General features: G+C 35.0%; 1 protein-coding gene across 8 annotated transcripts in view; it reads left to right on the plus strand.

Annotated features, from left to right (window-relative positions):
- Positions 1-15518, plus strand: part of DNM1L (dynamin 1 like) — a 45408-nt gene that overhangs the window by 17931 nt on the left and 11959 nt on the right. For 4 of the 8 annotated variants that reach the window (XM_002916587.4, XM_011221498.3, XM_011221501.3 and 1 more), the window contains exons 2-10: positions 1594-1741; positions 4812-4850; positions 6518-6564; positions 6960-7031; positions 9316-9402; positions 11146-11308; positions 12780-12900; positions 14015-14146; positions 15203-15409. In XM_002916587.4, coding sequence (XP_002916633.1) covers positions 1594-1741; positions 4812-4850; positions 6518-6564; positions 6960-7031; positions 9316-9402; positions 11146-11308; positions 12780-12900; positions 14015-14146; positions 15203-15409 — 1016 coding nt within the window. The remainder of the gene's footprint in view (positions 1-1593; positions 1742-4811; positions 4851-6517; positions 6565-6959; positions 7032-9315; positions 9403-11145; positions 11309-12779; positions 12901-14014; positions 14147-15202; positions 15410-15518) is intronic. The other 4 variants (XM_011221499.3, XM_011221500.3, XM_011221503.3 and 1 more) reach the window with 1 other exon arrangement.

Consider the following 15518-nt stretch of genomic DNA (forward strand, 5'->3'; position numbering starts at 1 on the left):
CTGGGTGGCTCAGCCATTAGCATCTGCCTTCGGCTCAGGTCATGATCCCAGGGTCCTGGGATCGAGCCCCACATCGGGCTCCCTGCTCAGCGGGAAGCCTACTTCTCCCTCTCCCACTTCCCCTGCTGGTGTTCCCTCTCTTGCTATGTCTCTGTCAAATAAATAAAATCTTAAAAAAAAAATAAAATAAATAAAACGTATTGTTATTGTTAAGTTTCCTGTGTGTGATCATTGGATGTAGTTATATAGAAGAATGCCCTTGTGAATGTTCTTAGAGATAGATATGCTATAATATTTAGAGATGAAGTGTCATGATATATATAATTAACTCAAATAGAACAGAAGAAAAAGAAGTGTGTATGTGTGTTTAAGAACAGACATAAAGCTAAAAGCATGCGTCAGAATGTTAATTGGTGCATCTTAAGATGTGAACATCCACTGTTAATATTTTCAAAATTCTTGTGGCTTTGAAATTTTCATAATAAAAAGTTGGGAAATATTCAGAACAAAAAATGAAATACATAGATAAAGGGCTTTTTAAGCTAATAAGAATAATAAAATGACAGCATTTGAACAGTCACTGAAAAATACAGAAAGCCTTTAAACAAAATGATCCTTGCCTTTAGTAGTAAAGGAAATGAGTTGTCAGTGTTCATCTATCAAAGTAGCAAAGATTCAAAAATGTGATAATGCCCAGTGCTGATGGGAGTGCAGCAGATTACCTGGGAAGGATAGCTTGGTTCCTGCCATCTTGTGTGCAGTCACAGACAGTTATCTGTGAATGCTTAAAATCTCTGTGCTCTTTAATCACAGCCATTTCACTTAATGCATAAAACTAATAAGGTAATATGTGAGTAAGGTTATATGTATAAAGCATGTGCACTGCCATGTTGTTAATAGCAAAAACCATTTAAATGTCCAAGTCAGCGTTCGGCTTCACAAACAGTAAAATACTACTAAACTATTAAATGCAGAAGTTAGTCTGTTGATATGGAATAGTATCCGTGATTGCAACATTAAAAATAAAAGCAGGGTATAGAACTACCCCGTTTAAAGTAATATGTTTTCATAGGCATAATTTTACATACCAGTATTATACGGGTTTTGAAAACCTGGTTGGGAGAGAATCAGAAAAGATGGGAAAATTATGGGGGGGGAACTTTATTTTTTATTTTTTAAATTTTGGGGGGAGAGTGGGACTTTATTCTGTCTTTATTATAAAGGAATAAAGATAATTTAATAGAAAATGTGACTAAACTTTCTTTTTAAACATCTTTGCGATAATTTTTCCTTTAATTTCTTTGTATGGTGCTTTTTTAGTGTAGTTTTATTGAGTTATTAAAAAACCTGTGGAGGGGGGCACCTGGGTGGCTCACTTGGTTAAGCATCTGCCTTGGCTTGGGTCATGATCCCAAGGTCCTGGGATCGAGCCCTGTGTCAGGCTGTCTGCTTAACGGGGAGCCTGCTTCTCCCTCTCCCTCTGCCTTCCCCTCCGTCTGTGCGCGCGCTCTGTCTCTCTCTCAAATGAGTAAATATTTAAAAAAAAAAAATCTGTGGAGAAACTAATTTTTCTCTTGTGCATTCTGTTTTCAGAGCAGTGGAAAGAGCTCAGTGCTAGAAAGCCTAGTGGGGAGGGACCTGCTTCCCAGAGGCACTGGTATTGTCACCCGGAGACCTCTCATTCTGCAGCTAGTCCATGTTTCACCCGAAGATAAGCGAAAAACAACTGGAGAGGAAAATGGTAAATTTTAGAATTGGAATAGAAATCGTTTAAAAATTCATTTTTGCTTGAAAAATTTGCTTAAAAATACATAAATTGATTAGACAAATCAGTGGCTGTAACAGAAGCAGGAGTCCTGTGAAGAGAAATGGAATGCATAATTTCTCTTGTGAAAAAAGAGTAAGTTTTGTTGTTTTGAGGACCATGAGTAGACTTGGAATAGTACCTTTTTGGTAACTCAGCTTATTAGTAAACTGTCATTAATGCTTAGGGAGGATTTAGTGAGGTACTGGATAAATAGAAATCAGTTATTTGAAAGAAAAAGTTTTTGTGTCTTTTGGTGTGTTTTAATAAGGTTTTTTTTAAAACCTTATTATTTTTAAACCTTATTTATTTTTTAACTTTGATTTAGAAATTTAAATAGTTTAGATTTTAGTTTAAAGATTTTAAATACAATTAAAATGACTTTGCTTTTCAGTACAGCAGTGTTATCTCACCTTCCCTTTTCTGGTCTCACCATGTACCTGCTACTTTTGAATCTTTTGCCATTTAAGCTAATAAAATATTATTTTTAGAAAGAGTTTTGGTTCTTTTATTTTTTTACTATCTTTCTCTGGCTAAGGCTTACGTACATAGCACCTACTATTCTGATTTTTAAGATCCACCCACTCCTGCAATAGTAAATGTGGAATAATAAGAAAATAAGCACTGTCCTTTATAGCAGTCCTTCTTTGGTTAAACTGAAAATATTTTGAGAAATGTTGTGTCTATAAACGGATATAAAATTGCTTATTAAGTATGTGTCCTATTTATATTAGTGAGGTTGGAATGCTTGATGAAAATAATATATTTAATCTTTGTTCAGTGTTTGGCTCAGACTGTCTTTTTTATAAAAGTCTGTAAAATGCTGTAATTATTACATTTGCAGCAGAGTACCACGTTTGTTACTTACCTGCTGAGATCTGTTTTCAGTGCACTTTCATTCTACTTCTTAGATTCTGACCTAAGAAGTGATGATGGTATTGAGGAAATTGAAGTTATTTTAATTTGTATCTTATTTTTCCATTATTATAGGAGCATTGGTGGTGAAAGCCTAATTTTTTTTTAAGGAAGAAAAAAAAAAAAACAACAAACCCCTATCATGATGTAGAAAGTTAATCACTGAAGCAGTTTAATGAAGTTGTAGATGTTAACAAGTAATATTTTTGGATAAACTGCCAGAGGATATCCAGGAGCCTCTTAATTATATTCGTCTGGGCATATTATTTATCACTTTGCATTTCTGTAATATTTCTTTATTATTGAAATTCTGAGCCTTGAATTTAATCATTTTGGTCTAACCTGTGGTTCAGCTTCATATATATATATATATATATATATATATGTATGTATATAGAATAACACTTAAAATTTCATTCGCACTAACTTCCGTCAAATCTACCAAATACTTTAAACTAAGAAGACTTTAAGAAACCATATGGCATTAGTTAGGTCTGTTTAACTTTTTATTGTCTTCAGTCACCATGAAAAGGGCAGATGATAGATATCCTGCCTCTCAGAAACTATTTGCAGAGCTGGGCAGTGTTTTTAGAAAAGGCTGTACATTTCAGCTACAGAAGTGTCAGTTCCTCAGTATCTCTGCTTGTATGTTCACTATGTTTTGTTGATGTGTCTCTTCTTGGTGGTGGTCAGCAAATCTGTATATTTTAACCTATATATATATATATTTTTTCAAAGCTTAGTGCTTATATTTTATATAAAAAAACCCATAAACCTCACTTAAAATGACAGCTTAGCTACCTGGAACACAAAATAGATTAAATAAGTTTTGAGTATTAAATTTCATATGTCTTATTAATAATTGTCATAATTCCTTAGTTTCTCACCAGAGCCTCTTTATCCTCAGGATAAACAGTCTACCTTCCTCATAAATCTTTGTAACACAGAGAAAATCAGAAACAATGAAGCAGATAAACATTGAGTTAGCCACAAGAGTATGAACTACCTGACAGTCTGACAACCACAGAGGAGAAAGGGAGGAAAACATAACCAGATGGAACTTTCAAAAAGAAAAAATCAGTCTCTAACCATTTTGTATAAGGATTTATAGCCTCACAGGGCTTTGTTATGTAAGAAAGGCCCAAGTTATCAATAATAGTTTAGTTTAGGAGCAGAGTGTTTTAGGATGACATGGAGTAGTATAATCCATTTTAGATATAGGTCCATCAAAACTGACTAAAATAAACATTTTAATGTTTAATAGGCATAATTTAATTATCAGGAAATTTTATTCAATGTGGAATCCTTTATTCTGCAAACCAGATACGATAATTGAGGTGTCAAATATATAGAATTTCTCAGCTTGCATCCCCTTTTGCCAGTGTAAAAGAATTTTCTGATAAAATCTTACCAAAAACGTATTCACACTGTTTTTTAGAGTTAGATAGTGGTTTAGTTTGAACTTTGAACTTCATGATTATCTGTCATATATTTTAAGAAACAAATCAAGCTTTCCTCAGATTTCTTTTTAGGCAAAGTCCAAAAGCAGCATGCTGATTAAAGACCAAAGTTGTTTGTGTTCTTTTAAATTCAGTATATTTCAAAGAACGTAATAATCGCTTTTAAAGCTCAATCTTCGTGAATAGGGTAAATACTTGTATATATTTACTTTTGAGGTGTTGAAAGATGTTTTTGGTATGCTTTGTAGATTTTTTTGTACCAGGCAATTTATCTTTTCCCATAGTCGTAGATATCAAATATATCAAGTATTTAAGGCACACTTCTGGAGAGTGGATTAATTTTAATCCAGTTGTGTTAGAACTAGAAACCAGAGGTAACACAATTAGTTGTCATGGAAAATAACAGTAAATTATGACACATAGTATGCTTCATTTATATCACTTACAATCTCTACATCCCTTTAATTATAATTAATTATAATGGGAATTACAGTTGTAAATTTCGAATAATTGAATGCTCTGTGCATTTGAAATGTGTTCAGGTTTCTGCACATTTGATTTTTTAAAAAGGTTTAAAATATTAGGGATAAGCACTAAACTTATCATTCTGTGCTGTTTCTCTTTAACTACAGACCCTGCTACATGGAAAAACTCAAGACACCTTTCTAAAGGTTTCCTTTATCCATTTGTTTTTGGCCCTTCTTTTTCTAGTATGCCTGCATGTGTGCTTATGTACTCTTACAGGCTGTGTGCGTTATTTCTCTTCCATTTTTATTTGCCTATCCACATTGATTGCAGGTGGTTCTCGTTCCCTCTTGGCATTGCATCAGAATGCAGGCTTTTTTTGGTGGTGAATGTAATTTATTTTATTTTTATTTTTAAAAACATGCTTGTTAAGCCAGGCCTCTCATATATGATAAGGTAAATTAAAAACACCCCTTTGGTATGTAGTACTTGCCTCTGTGAGTTCTGTTCACCTAGATTACTCCAGTCCTCCATTGAGACTCCTTGGAAGAAGGTACTAAGCTTCAAGTAGGTGAGCATTTTACTTGCAAAAAGGATCCAGTTTTGTTTACCTTATTTCCACCAAAGAATCGAATCACTTTTTCTTCAATATTTATTTGAATATCTTTTAGTCATTTTTATTTTGATTTCAGTGGCTGATGTTCATTATTCATAAACTCAGTCATGAAGATATTTAAAACTCTAAATTTGGCGAAAACAGAATAGCTGTGCTTAGGAAAGGCAGTTAGGTTACCTTTGTACAATTAAACATATCTAGTTTCTCTGAAAAAACTAGAACAAAACTTGTTCGCCAAGATTTAGACCGCTTGAAACAGTGCCTACAGTGAATATATTTTCCATTTTCTCAGCAAGCGCAGGAAGAACAGACCTTATTGGAAACTTCATGGAGAGTAGCGACTCCATACAATAGTTATGCTAGGGTCTCTCTGTCCCACCCTCGTCCCCAACACACTCATTTCATTTCTTTCCAACCTTCACTTCCAACGGGGGGGAAATCACCTTGAAAGTGCATATAAATCACAGAATGCACTACTGAGGGGGCTTTTCTTTCTTTTTCTTTTTCTTTTTTTTTTTTTAAAGATTTTATTTATTTATTTGACAGAGATAGAGACAGCCAGCGAGAGAGGGAACACAAGCAGGGGGAATGGGAGAGGAAGAAGCAGGCTCACAGCGGAAGAGCCCAATGTGGGGCTCGATCCCACAACGCCGGGATCACGCCCTGAGCCGAAGGCAGACGCTTAACCGCTGTGCCACCCAGGCGCCCCCTGAGGGGGCTTTTTAAAGGAACAACAAATTGTGACTTATACGTAGCCAGTAGGAAACCAAATTTTAAAAAAATGGATTTAATAGCTGTTTCATTTACACATTGCAGATTTTTACCTTGAGTTATGTATGTAAATCTATTTTATGTGCTTTTTGCATTACTCAGTAGGATTCTTAGTTTTTCTTCTTTTAGCCATTTGGTTGAGTTACTTTCATTATATAAACTGCTTTATGTGTAAGATATTTAAAAACAAATCATATACTTTTACTATAATTATATACAAAATACAAAGAAAAGTGAATAATTTTATTTGTAGAATCAAGATTTCAAATCTAGATTTCAAAAGGAAGACCTGTGAATAACTGAAAATAGTCACTTCTTGAAATACAGGATACAATTTTTAAAATATGAAAGTATAATTTAGTAGATCTTAAAATACTGCTTGTCAATGGCAAAACAGAAACAAATGATACTGTGTTGCCTTTTTGAATTCCTAAGATAAAAAGGTAATTCCTGTAGTTTCCAATAAACGGAGTTTTTCTTTTTCAGGGGTTGAAGCAGAAGAATGGGGTAAATTTCTTCACACCAAAAATAAGGTAATCAATCACCCAATATTATGAAGAAATAACATGTTGAAAATTTTTTTGTGTGCAAGTATTTGATAATTTAGTTTCTTATCATTGGTGTGGTATGTTACCTTGAAGCAACTGTTCCTTGTAAAATAAATCTAATCTTAGTAACATTTCTAACCATAGCAGTTTATTTGGAAAACACATTAAGTTGAGCTTTATTGTAATTTGGAAATTAACTGTTGTGGGATCAGGCAGCTTTGAGAAACTCATATAAAACTCTGGCTCAGAAAATATGTGTATATGTTAGAATTTACTAATTCTGTGAAGCAGATCATAGACATCTTTGAAATTTATGAACCCCTCACTTAAAAACTTGATCTTACTGTGAGTGTTGTGCTTTTTGTTTCAATGATTTTTAGCTTTACACGGATTTTGATGAAATTCGACAAGAAATTGAAAATGAAACAGAAAGGATTTCAGGAAATAATAAGGTAGGCATCTTTTAGAGCTGGAGCATATAAACACAGTAAATATATACTGAGAGTATTCTGCATATAACGTATGATGGGCATTGTAAATTCATAGTCCTGGTATTTGAAACTAATGGGGGTTTTCACAAATATATAAAAACTCCTTAAAATCCCATTTGTTTCTTAGAGCTTTATTATACTACCAGATATTTCATTTAGATATTTATTCTTGATCTTGTGATGTACATAGCACTTGTATAATTTTCCTGTTTGATACTGCTACAATAAGTTAGCTTTTTCTGATGAATTGACTGTATTCTAACATGAAGGCATTATGTAACTTCTGAGATTTTGAAGCACTCTCTTACCTGAGTAAGGCTAGATTTACTATGAAAGTAAAGAGAGAGGTTTTTTTTCAGTGAAAGTAACAACTAATGTTAACTACTAGTTTTCCTGTTTTCTAATATTGTGAGAATTTAAAGTAAATTAGGTGTCCAAGATGCCATTAATCTTGGCACCAGGCACTGTCACTGCTTCCCATAAATGCTTCTGTTTTCTTTCCTTTGTTTATTCTTGCTGTCTTTCTCTCTGTTCCCTTCCTTTAAAAATTTTTTTTTTTAAACCTCCATTCTTGTATTATCCAGAGGCTCTTTAATCCCACAAGTGGGCCCTAGCCCAGCATTAATATTCAGCAAGTATTCATTGAGCCCTTTTGTCTGCCAGAGAGGCTGTCCTGACAAAAAGGCATTTTGGGAGCCATATCAGTTCTTTATGCCTAGTCAGGATATTTATCTCTCTGACTGACATCTGGTAACCTTTGAGTTGCTGCTGCTACCATACTTCCTTGGATTTCTCATAATGGTGTTGTATAGAAGAGGTAGAAAAGTGGCAAGGAAATAAGATTAGCTTGTCCTCAGTCCTGTAATTGTATCAGGGGTAATTTTGATTTGGGGGATGTTATTAATCATAATACCAGTCTGAATTCGCTCTTGCATCGCCACGGATTTACTGAACTTAGGAATTGGTGGTAATTTTACATAGGGCTAGACTTTAGAGTGGATATGACTAGTGTTTCAGAAAGGAAAGTTTTAGTTACACTAAACTGAATGTCATGAAACATTGAGTCTGTATACCAACAAGATGTTTAATTTATCGTGGGGATATGATATACTTACCTAGCAGGTTTTCTTACCCACAGTGTCCAAAGAATGAGAAGTCCCCTACCCCCAATCTGTGAAAAGTCTCTCCTAAGTCATGTTTATAATGAAGTAAATGATACTTTGATCTTATGTAAGTAATTTTATATGTATAAATATCTAAATGATTTCATATGCCTAACATAAAACCCTGAAAGATTTAAAATATCTGTGGGATTGGAATTGTAAAGGCATTTGAGCAAAGCTTTGTATTGGATGTGATAAGGGAATGCCGAGAAGTACACAACCTAGGTAGGTATGCTGAATATCAGCATATGACTTTGGAACATTGGTGTATTTGAAATAGAAAAGTAGTTCGGAGTAATTTAATGTAACTCAGAGTATGAAGGATGTTCCAAAAAAGCTTTCTGGGAAATTAGAATTTTCATTGGGTTAATGAAAGAAGATATAAGGCAGGTAAGATGAGAGGACGTTTCCAAGGATAAAGAAGGGCATGTGCAAAGACTAGTTATGCACATTTTCGTTGTGCCTTTTTACTGGCTCAGCTTTAGAACTTGTAGAGGACCAGTGGTGAAGCGAAGGCAATCTGGATAATAATCTCAGTCTAGGGGAGAGAAAATAGAGGTATCTCTCACTATCCAGATTCTCACTAATTGAATTCAGGGATCTGAAGATACGGAGAAATTTTCCGAGGGATCTCTTACAATATACACTTCTGCTACCTGATATTCAAAGATTAGGAACCAAGTTGATTTGGATAACTTGTTACCCTGTGCCTCACTGTTTACTCAAGAACCCCATACATTTGGGTAGTGATACAGTTTTCTTTTGTTCAGCACTAAGTCTGTTAAACATATTTAAGAAGTTTTGTCTGGTCAGAATCAAGAGACAAGAATGGGAAGTAATGCAGGGGAAATAAATTTTGTATATTAATGTTAGAGGATTTGATAAGATTATCACCTGCTATATGGCTGTCTGTCTTACTTGCCATGTGTTTCATCAGGTTTTGATCATTCAAATGTTCATGGTTTAATTCATATTTAAAAGCATCTAATGTTATCTACTTGAAATGAGGTGTACTTTAGCATTTTATATTTCACTGAAATTTTAATGTGACTTTAATATGATATTTTAAAACTTATTTTTAGGGAGTAAGCCCTGAGCCAATTCATCTTAAGATTTTTTCACCCAATGTTGTCAATCTGACACTTGTGGATTTGCCAGGAATGACCAAGGTAAAGATTAGTTGTTACTCATTGTGGATTTGGTCATGTTTGTTTTCAACTGTGGTGGTTTTTGCTTGACCTCATATGAGAATAATCAGTTTTTGGTTCCCCCCCCCCCCCCCCCCACCANCCCCCCCCCCCCGCCACAATCAACTTGGCCTATTAGCAGCATTGATATAGTTGAGCCCTCCCTTCTCCTTGAAACACTTTCTTTACTTGACTTCCAGGATACCATACTCTGCAGGTTTCTCTCCAGTCTTACTGACCACTCCTCTTTCTCTTCTGCTGGTTTCTTATCTTCCCAGTGTGTCCACAGTGAGTGCCTCAGGCCTGTTTTTAGACTAACTCTCGTCAGTTGGGTACACCTACCCGCCCCCTTGATGATTTCATCCAAACTATGGCTTTAAATACATGAGTGTCTGTATGCTGACAGCATGTAAACATCTCCAGACTTGTATATCCAACTGTCTATTTGATATGTACGCTGAAGTGTCTAATAGGAATTTCAAACTTGATGTGTATTATGCTAAATTTCTGACCTATCCGTCAACCTTATTCGATCCTTCTGTAGTCTCCCCCACCTCAATAAATAGCAGCTGTCTTCTATCAGTTGCTTAGCCAAAAAGTTTGTAGTCATCGTTGACACTCTTTATGACACACCCTACTTCCTCAGAAGATCCTTTTGGCTCTCCTTACATTTAAAATATATCCAGAACTCCGTTATATCTTACAAATTGATAGCTACCATCCTGGTCTAGCCACTCTCCTGTCAGCTGGATTACTGCAGTAACCTCCTAATAGGTCTTCCTCATAATCTGTTCTTAAGCAAGCAGCCAAAGTGATGCTATTAAGGTGAAAATTAGATTGTGTCATTCCTTGGTTCAGAATCTCTCCAGTGGCTTTTCATTTCATTCACAGTCAAAGCTTAAGTTCTTAAAAGAGAAAATATCCCTGTTATTCTTCTAACTCCATCTGTTCCAGTTTTTTGCCCTTACTGTTCATTCTGCTGGAATATTCTTCCCCCAGATATCTACATGTACCTCTCCCTTATCTCCTTCCGTTTCTGCTCATTCTCTCTTTTTAAAAATTTTTTCTTATTTTTTAAAAAAATACTTATTTTTCAGAGAGAGAGCGAGCGAGCACAAATGGGGGAGCAACAGGCAGAGGGAGAAGAAACAGGTTCCCCACTGTCTGCTCATTCTCTTAAATGTCATTATCTGAGTGACTTCTTCCCTCGTTACTCTATTTAAAAGCATAATCCTATTTAAAATGATAATTTAAAAGTATAACCTTCTCTAATCATTCCCTAGCTTCGTGTTCTGCTTAATTTTTTCCCATAGCTCTACCACCACCTAGATACTACATTTGTATTTGCTTATTATCTACTTCTCATCACTAAAATATAAACTCTATGAAGACAGGAATTTCAGTCTTTTTTAATCAGTACTGTGACATACCTGATGTAGAACAGCGCCTGAAATAGAGTAGGCTGCCGGTAAGTACTTGCTAATTGACTGAACGAAGAATTTGTCTCTAGGCAGTTATCATTGACCAATCCTTTACATGGTAAACTTTTGGTATTTGTAAGAGGTACGTTTTGAGACTTTCACATACTACTACTAGTAGTAGTATATACTTTCTTCATTTTAACTACCTGTGTATGGAGTAATACCTATATTCTGTAGATTAAATGGGGGTGGGGGAAGCTGAGTTGATTTTTATTAGTTCCTTGCTCGTCTCTGTTCGGTTCAGGTGCCTGTAGGTGATCAGCCTAAGGATATTGAGCTTCAAATCAGAGAGCTCATTCTTCGGTTCATCAGTAACCCAAATTCCATCATCCTTGCTGTCACTGCTGCTAATACAGATATGGCAACATCAGAGGCACTTAAGATTTCAAGAGAGGTAGATCCAGATGGTAAGGACAGATGTTAATATTGAATGAGATGCTTGGTTAACAGTGGTAAATCTGCCCTCAAGAGAGGAATATCTAATTTTAAAAGTAATTTTTCTAGCTGTTAATGCAGATTTAAAAAATAATACATTCCTATTTTGCTTATAATTACAAATAAAAATTCTGATGGAAAATAAAGTTTTAATGGGTTAGTTGCTGTATAGTCAAGGCAAAAACACTTTACATGATGTCCATATTTGTAATGAATGGTTGCCTAATGATTTTAAAATAAGATGGGCTATGCAAAGAGGGTTTGTGTTGTATAAATAAAATGATTTAGATTTTTGAATGGCTGACTTCTAAGAATAACTATCATAATAGGTAATCATTGTAGATTATTATGGTATAGTAGAAAATTGTGGTATCTACATTCTGTGGATGTAGAAAAATATTTAGACAAGGCAGATGAAATTCTAAGAAATAAAGGTAAAATCCTTTTATGAAGCATTCATAACCCTAAGGATTATGTTCGTAAATCCTAATTTAGTTCATACTGTGGGTCAGTGTATCGTATTTGACTAATGCTGTGATGTGCATCTCTTAATATATATAAAATGGCACCTTGTAGGCGAGTAGTTACTATTACTGCTAATAAATGTAGCTTTGCGCTCCATATAGGAGCTAATTTTTTTTTAACCTGAGTATTTGGAGGTTCTGTGAGCTGTGTCATGTTTCCTTTTTCCTGCTTCGAAGAAGAATTTGAAATAAAAATTTGTTAGGAAAAGTTAATGTGAAAACTGCTAATGAAAATTACCATAAACAGTAATTTTTAATTTTTTAATTTCAAATTTTTAAGAAGTTTTTACCACTTGTCATTTTAGATTAAAAGGTAAGTTCTAGGGGTACCTGGCTGGCTCAGTACAGCATTTGTCTTTTTAAAAAAGATTTTATTTATTTGTTTGTTTGTTTGTTTGTTTGAAAGAGAGAGAAAGGGGGGCGCCTGGGTGGCACAGCGGTTAAGCGTCTGCCTTCGACTCAGGGCGTGATCCCGGCGTTCTGGGATCGAGCCCCACATCAGGCTCCTCTGCTATGAGCCTGCTTCTTCCTCTCCCACTCCCCCTACTTGTGTTCCCTCTCTCGCTGGCTGTCTCTATCTCTGTCGAATAAATAAATAAAATCTTTAAAAAAAAAAAAAAAAAAAAAAAAAAAAGAAAGAGAGAGAAAGGGAGCACTAGCTGGGGAGGGACAGAGGGAGAGGGACAAGTAGACTGCTGAGGCTGGGGCCCTGACAAGGGGCTTGATCTTATGACCCTGAGATCATGACCTGACTGAGCCACCCATGTGTCCCTAAAATTAGTTTTTAAAAACAGTATTTGTAAGCAAAGGTTAGAAAATGATGACAGAGGTAATGTTAAGGAGGGATTATAGATGAGGATTTTTCTTTAATACCTAATACCTTTATTTAATGGATCATTTTCTTTTTTGCATTTACCAGGCCGCAGAACCTTAGCTGTAATCACTAAACTTGACCTCATGGATGCGGGTACTGATGCCATGGATGTATTGATGGGAAGGGTTATACCAGTCAAACTTGGAATAATTGGAGTAGTTAACAGGTTAGCAGTCAAGAATGGGATAAGAATTGCAGCATTCCCATTTCAAAGCAAATCTGAATTTTTAAAAGCAGTCTAAAATGTGATATTATCCCTCTTTTCCCCTTTTACTATAATCTTGGTATTGCTAGGAATTCATTGCTCTAGAGGAAGAGGTTCACTAAAGCCTCCTGTGGGCGTTTGTAGTGGAAGGTGTTTTTTTTAAAGTAAGCAGTCCATAAAATGGAAGAAAATTTAATAGCTAGGCTTGAAAAATTTCTGCCTATTATGTTACATATGAGGAGTGCACTGGATAAGAAAAAAAAAGTATAATTTGCACGGTAGGGGTTGATGTTTATTTTATAATCAGAAGACTTAAGTTATACATCTACCAAAGTCACACAGTGAAAGCAGATTGCAAATGAAGATCTCTCTTCATTCAGAAAGCCTTTATAAAGTAGGAAGCATTGAAATTAACAGGAGATCTGGGTTCTACTCCTAGTTTGTCCATAAACTAGATACATAATGTGGATTTAAATGACACCTAACATCTTTGGGTCTCAGGCCTTTTCTAAATGAAACTGTTTTTACTAAGTGATACCGAAGACCCTTTACAGTTGTCTGCTTTATTCATATGTCCTACCTCACCCATACTTCAGCTTTTTTTTTTTAATCCCTCCTTCTCTTTTCATGGTATAAAACTGTTGCATTTGTGAATGACTGCTCTTCAAGTTAATTATTTTTGGTAGAAATTAGTTGTCTGTATATGGATAAAATAATACAGCTAGTTATCATATTTATACTTTTTTTCACCTGACTATCCCTGTTACTTCAGAGTACTGCTTTTGACAGCAGTTAATGGTAGCAGTGAGGCCTAAACTATTTAGGTATCACAAGTCACAGATTGAGTCTTGGCGGAAGTGCTTAACATGTGACCTTGGGTAGGTTAATGTCCCTGAGCCTCGGTTCCTTTGCTGTAAAATGGGATAATACCTGCTGCATAGAATTATGACAAGAATTCGATAACACAGCCCATGTCAGGCATTACAAACAACGTGTGGCGCTACCATCATCATCTAAGGTATGTAGAGGACACAACTGACTTTTAATTAAACAGTTTGTTATTTTTCAACCTTAGGAGCCAGCTAGACATTAACAATAAGAAGAGTGTAACTGATTCAATCCGTGATGAATATGCTTTCCTTCAAAAGAAATACCCATCTCTGGCTAATAGAAATGGAACTAAGTATCTTGCTAGGACTCTAAACAGGTAACATTTTTACTCTTGGAAAGTGAGGTCCTTTTGGTTTGCCAGTAGGTGTCTGAGAGCTCTCATTTTTTATTTCCTTATATTTTCATAACATTCTTGTGTGTACAGTTTCAGGTTTTGTTTCTTATACAGTAGGTTCTTATAAAGTAGATGTCTTTTTTAATTCGGGTGGTTGGCATTAAATTATGTAGTCTAGGAAAGCTCAAAGGAATTTTTATTTTTTTTTTAAAGATTTTATTTATTTATTTGACAGAGAGAGAGACAGTGAGAGAGAGACAAGCAGGGGGAGTGGGAGAGGAAGAAGTAGGCTTCCAGCAGAGGGGCCTGATGTGGGGCTTGATCCCAGAATGTTGGGATCACGCCCTGAGCCGAAGGCAGACGCTTAAGGAGCCACCCAGGCGTCCCTCAAAGGAATTTTTAAAATGTCTTAATTATGAAGTTCTTGACAGTCAATTTACTTTTGGTAATAGAACTAGATAGCAGGTGACTTAATTTCCACTTGGGATTTCAGGAACTAAATTAAAATGTATAATTTTCACATAATCGATTCTTATTTTAGGATGTCTTCTATTGTTCATAAAAAGAATTTGAAGTATATACCTCGAATCTTTAATATCCATTGATAGTAGAGGGACTGGAAAACCTTTCTAGATAATTTATAAATGACTGAAATGAAAGCTGTTTTCTCTTACCTTTGTCTTATTTCCTAAATAAATTAAAGCCTGATGGAGTTGGATCTTAATAAGATTGATTTTCACTGTGCTAAGTACTCATTGTAAAAAATAAGAAATCAAAAATTTTTTTCAATTTATATGTGGTTTTCTAGCAAATACTAGTTTGATGGGTTGAAGGCAAATTTAAAAAGTGCTGACCAGTTGTCTTTGTTCATATCATTATTTTCAGTAAATAAGTATTTACATCTAGCCTAAGATTGCATTATTTCCTGCCACGACAAATCTGACAGCTTTTACCATTATTGGCATTTTAAAAATTTGACCTGTTTGGGTCTTCAAAATATATTTTTCTTTAAAATCATTTCTTTCTAACCTTTATTAGGCTATTGATGCATCATATAAGAGATTGCTTGCCAGAGCTGAAAACAAGGATAAATGTTCTAGCTGCTCAGTATCAGTCTCTCCTAAACAGCTATGGCGAACCTGTGGATGATAAAAGTGCTACTTTACTCCAGCTTATTACCAAATTTGCCACAGAATATTGTAACACTATTGAAGGAACTGCAAAATATATTGAAACTTCAGAGCTGTAAGTAAAAAATTTCTCTCTGAATTTGGTTATCTGAATTGCTGGATTACTTTAGCTTTTGTAGCAGTGACTTTAACTCTGAGATTTTCTGATTTTGATTTATAATCTG

The sequence above is a fragment of the Ailuropoda melanoleuca genome, chromosome 16 (assembly GCF_002007445.2).
Source record: "Ailuropoda melanoleuca isolate Jingjing chromosome 16, ASM200744v2, whole genome shotgun sequence".
In the NCBI taxonomy this organism is placed as follows: Eukaryota; Metazoa; Chordata; class Mammalia; order Carnivora; family Ursidae; genus Ailuropoda; species Ailuropoda melanoleuca.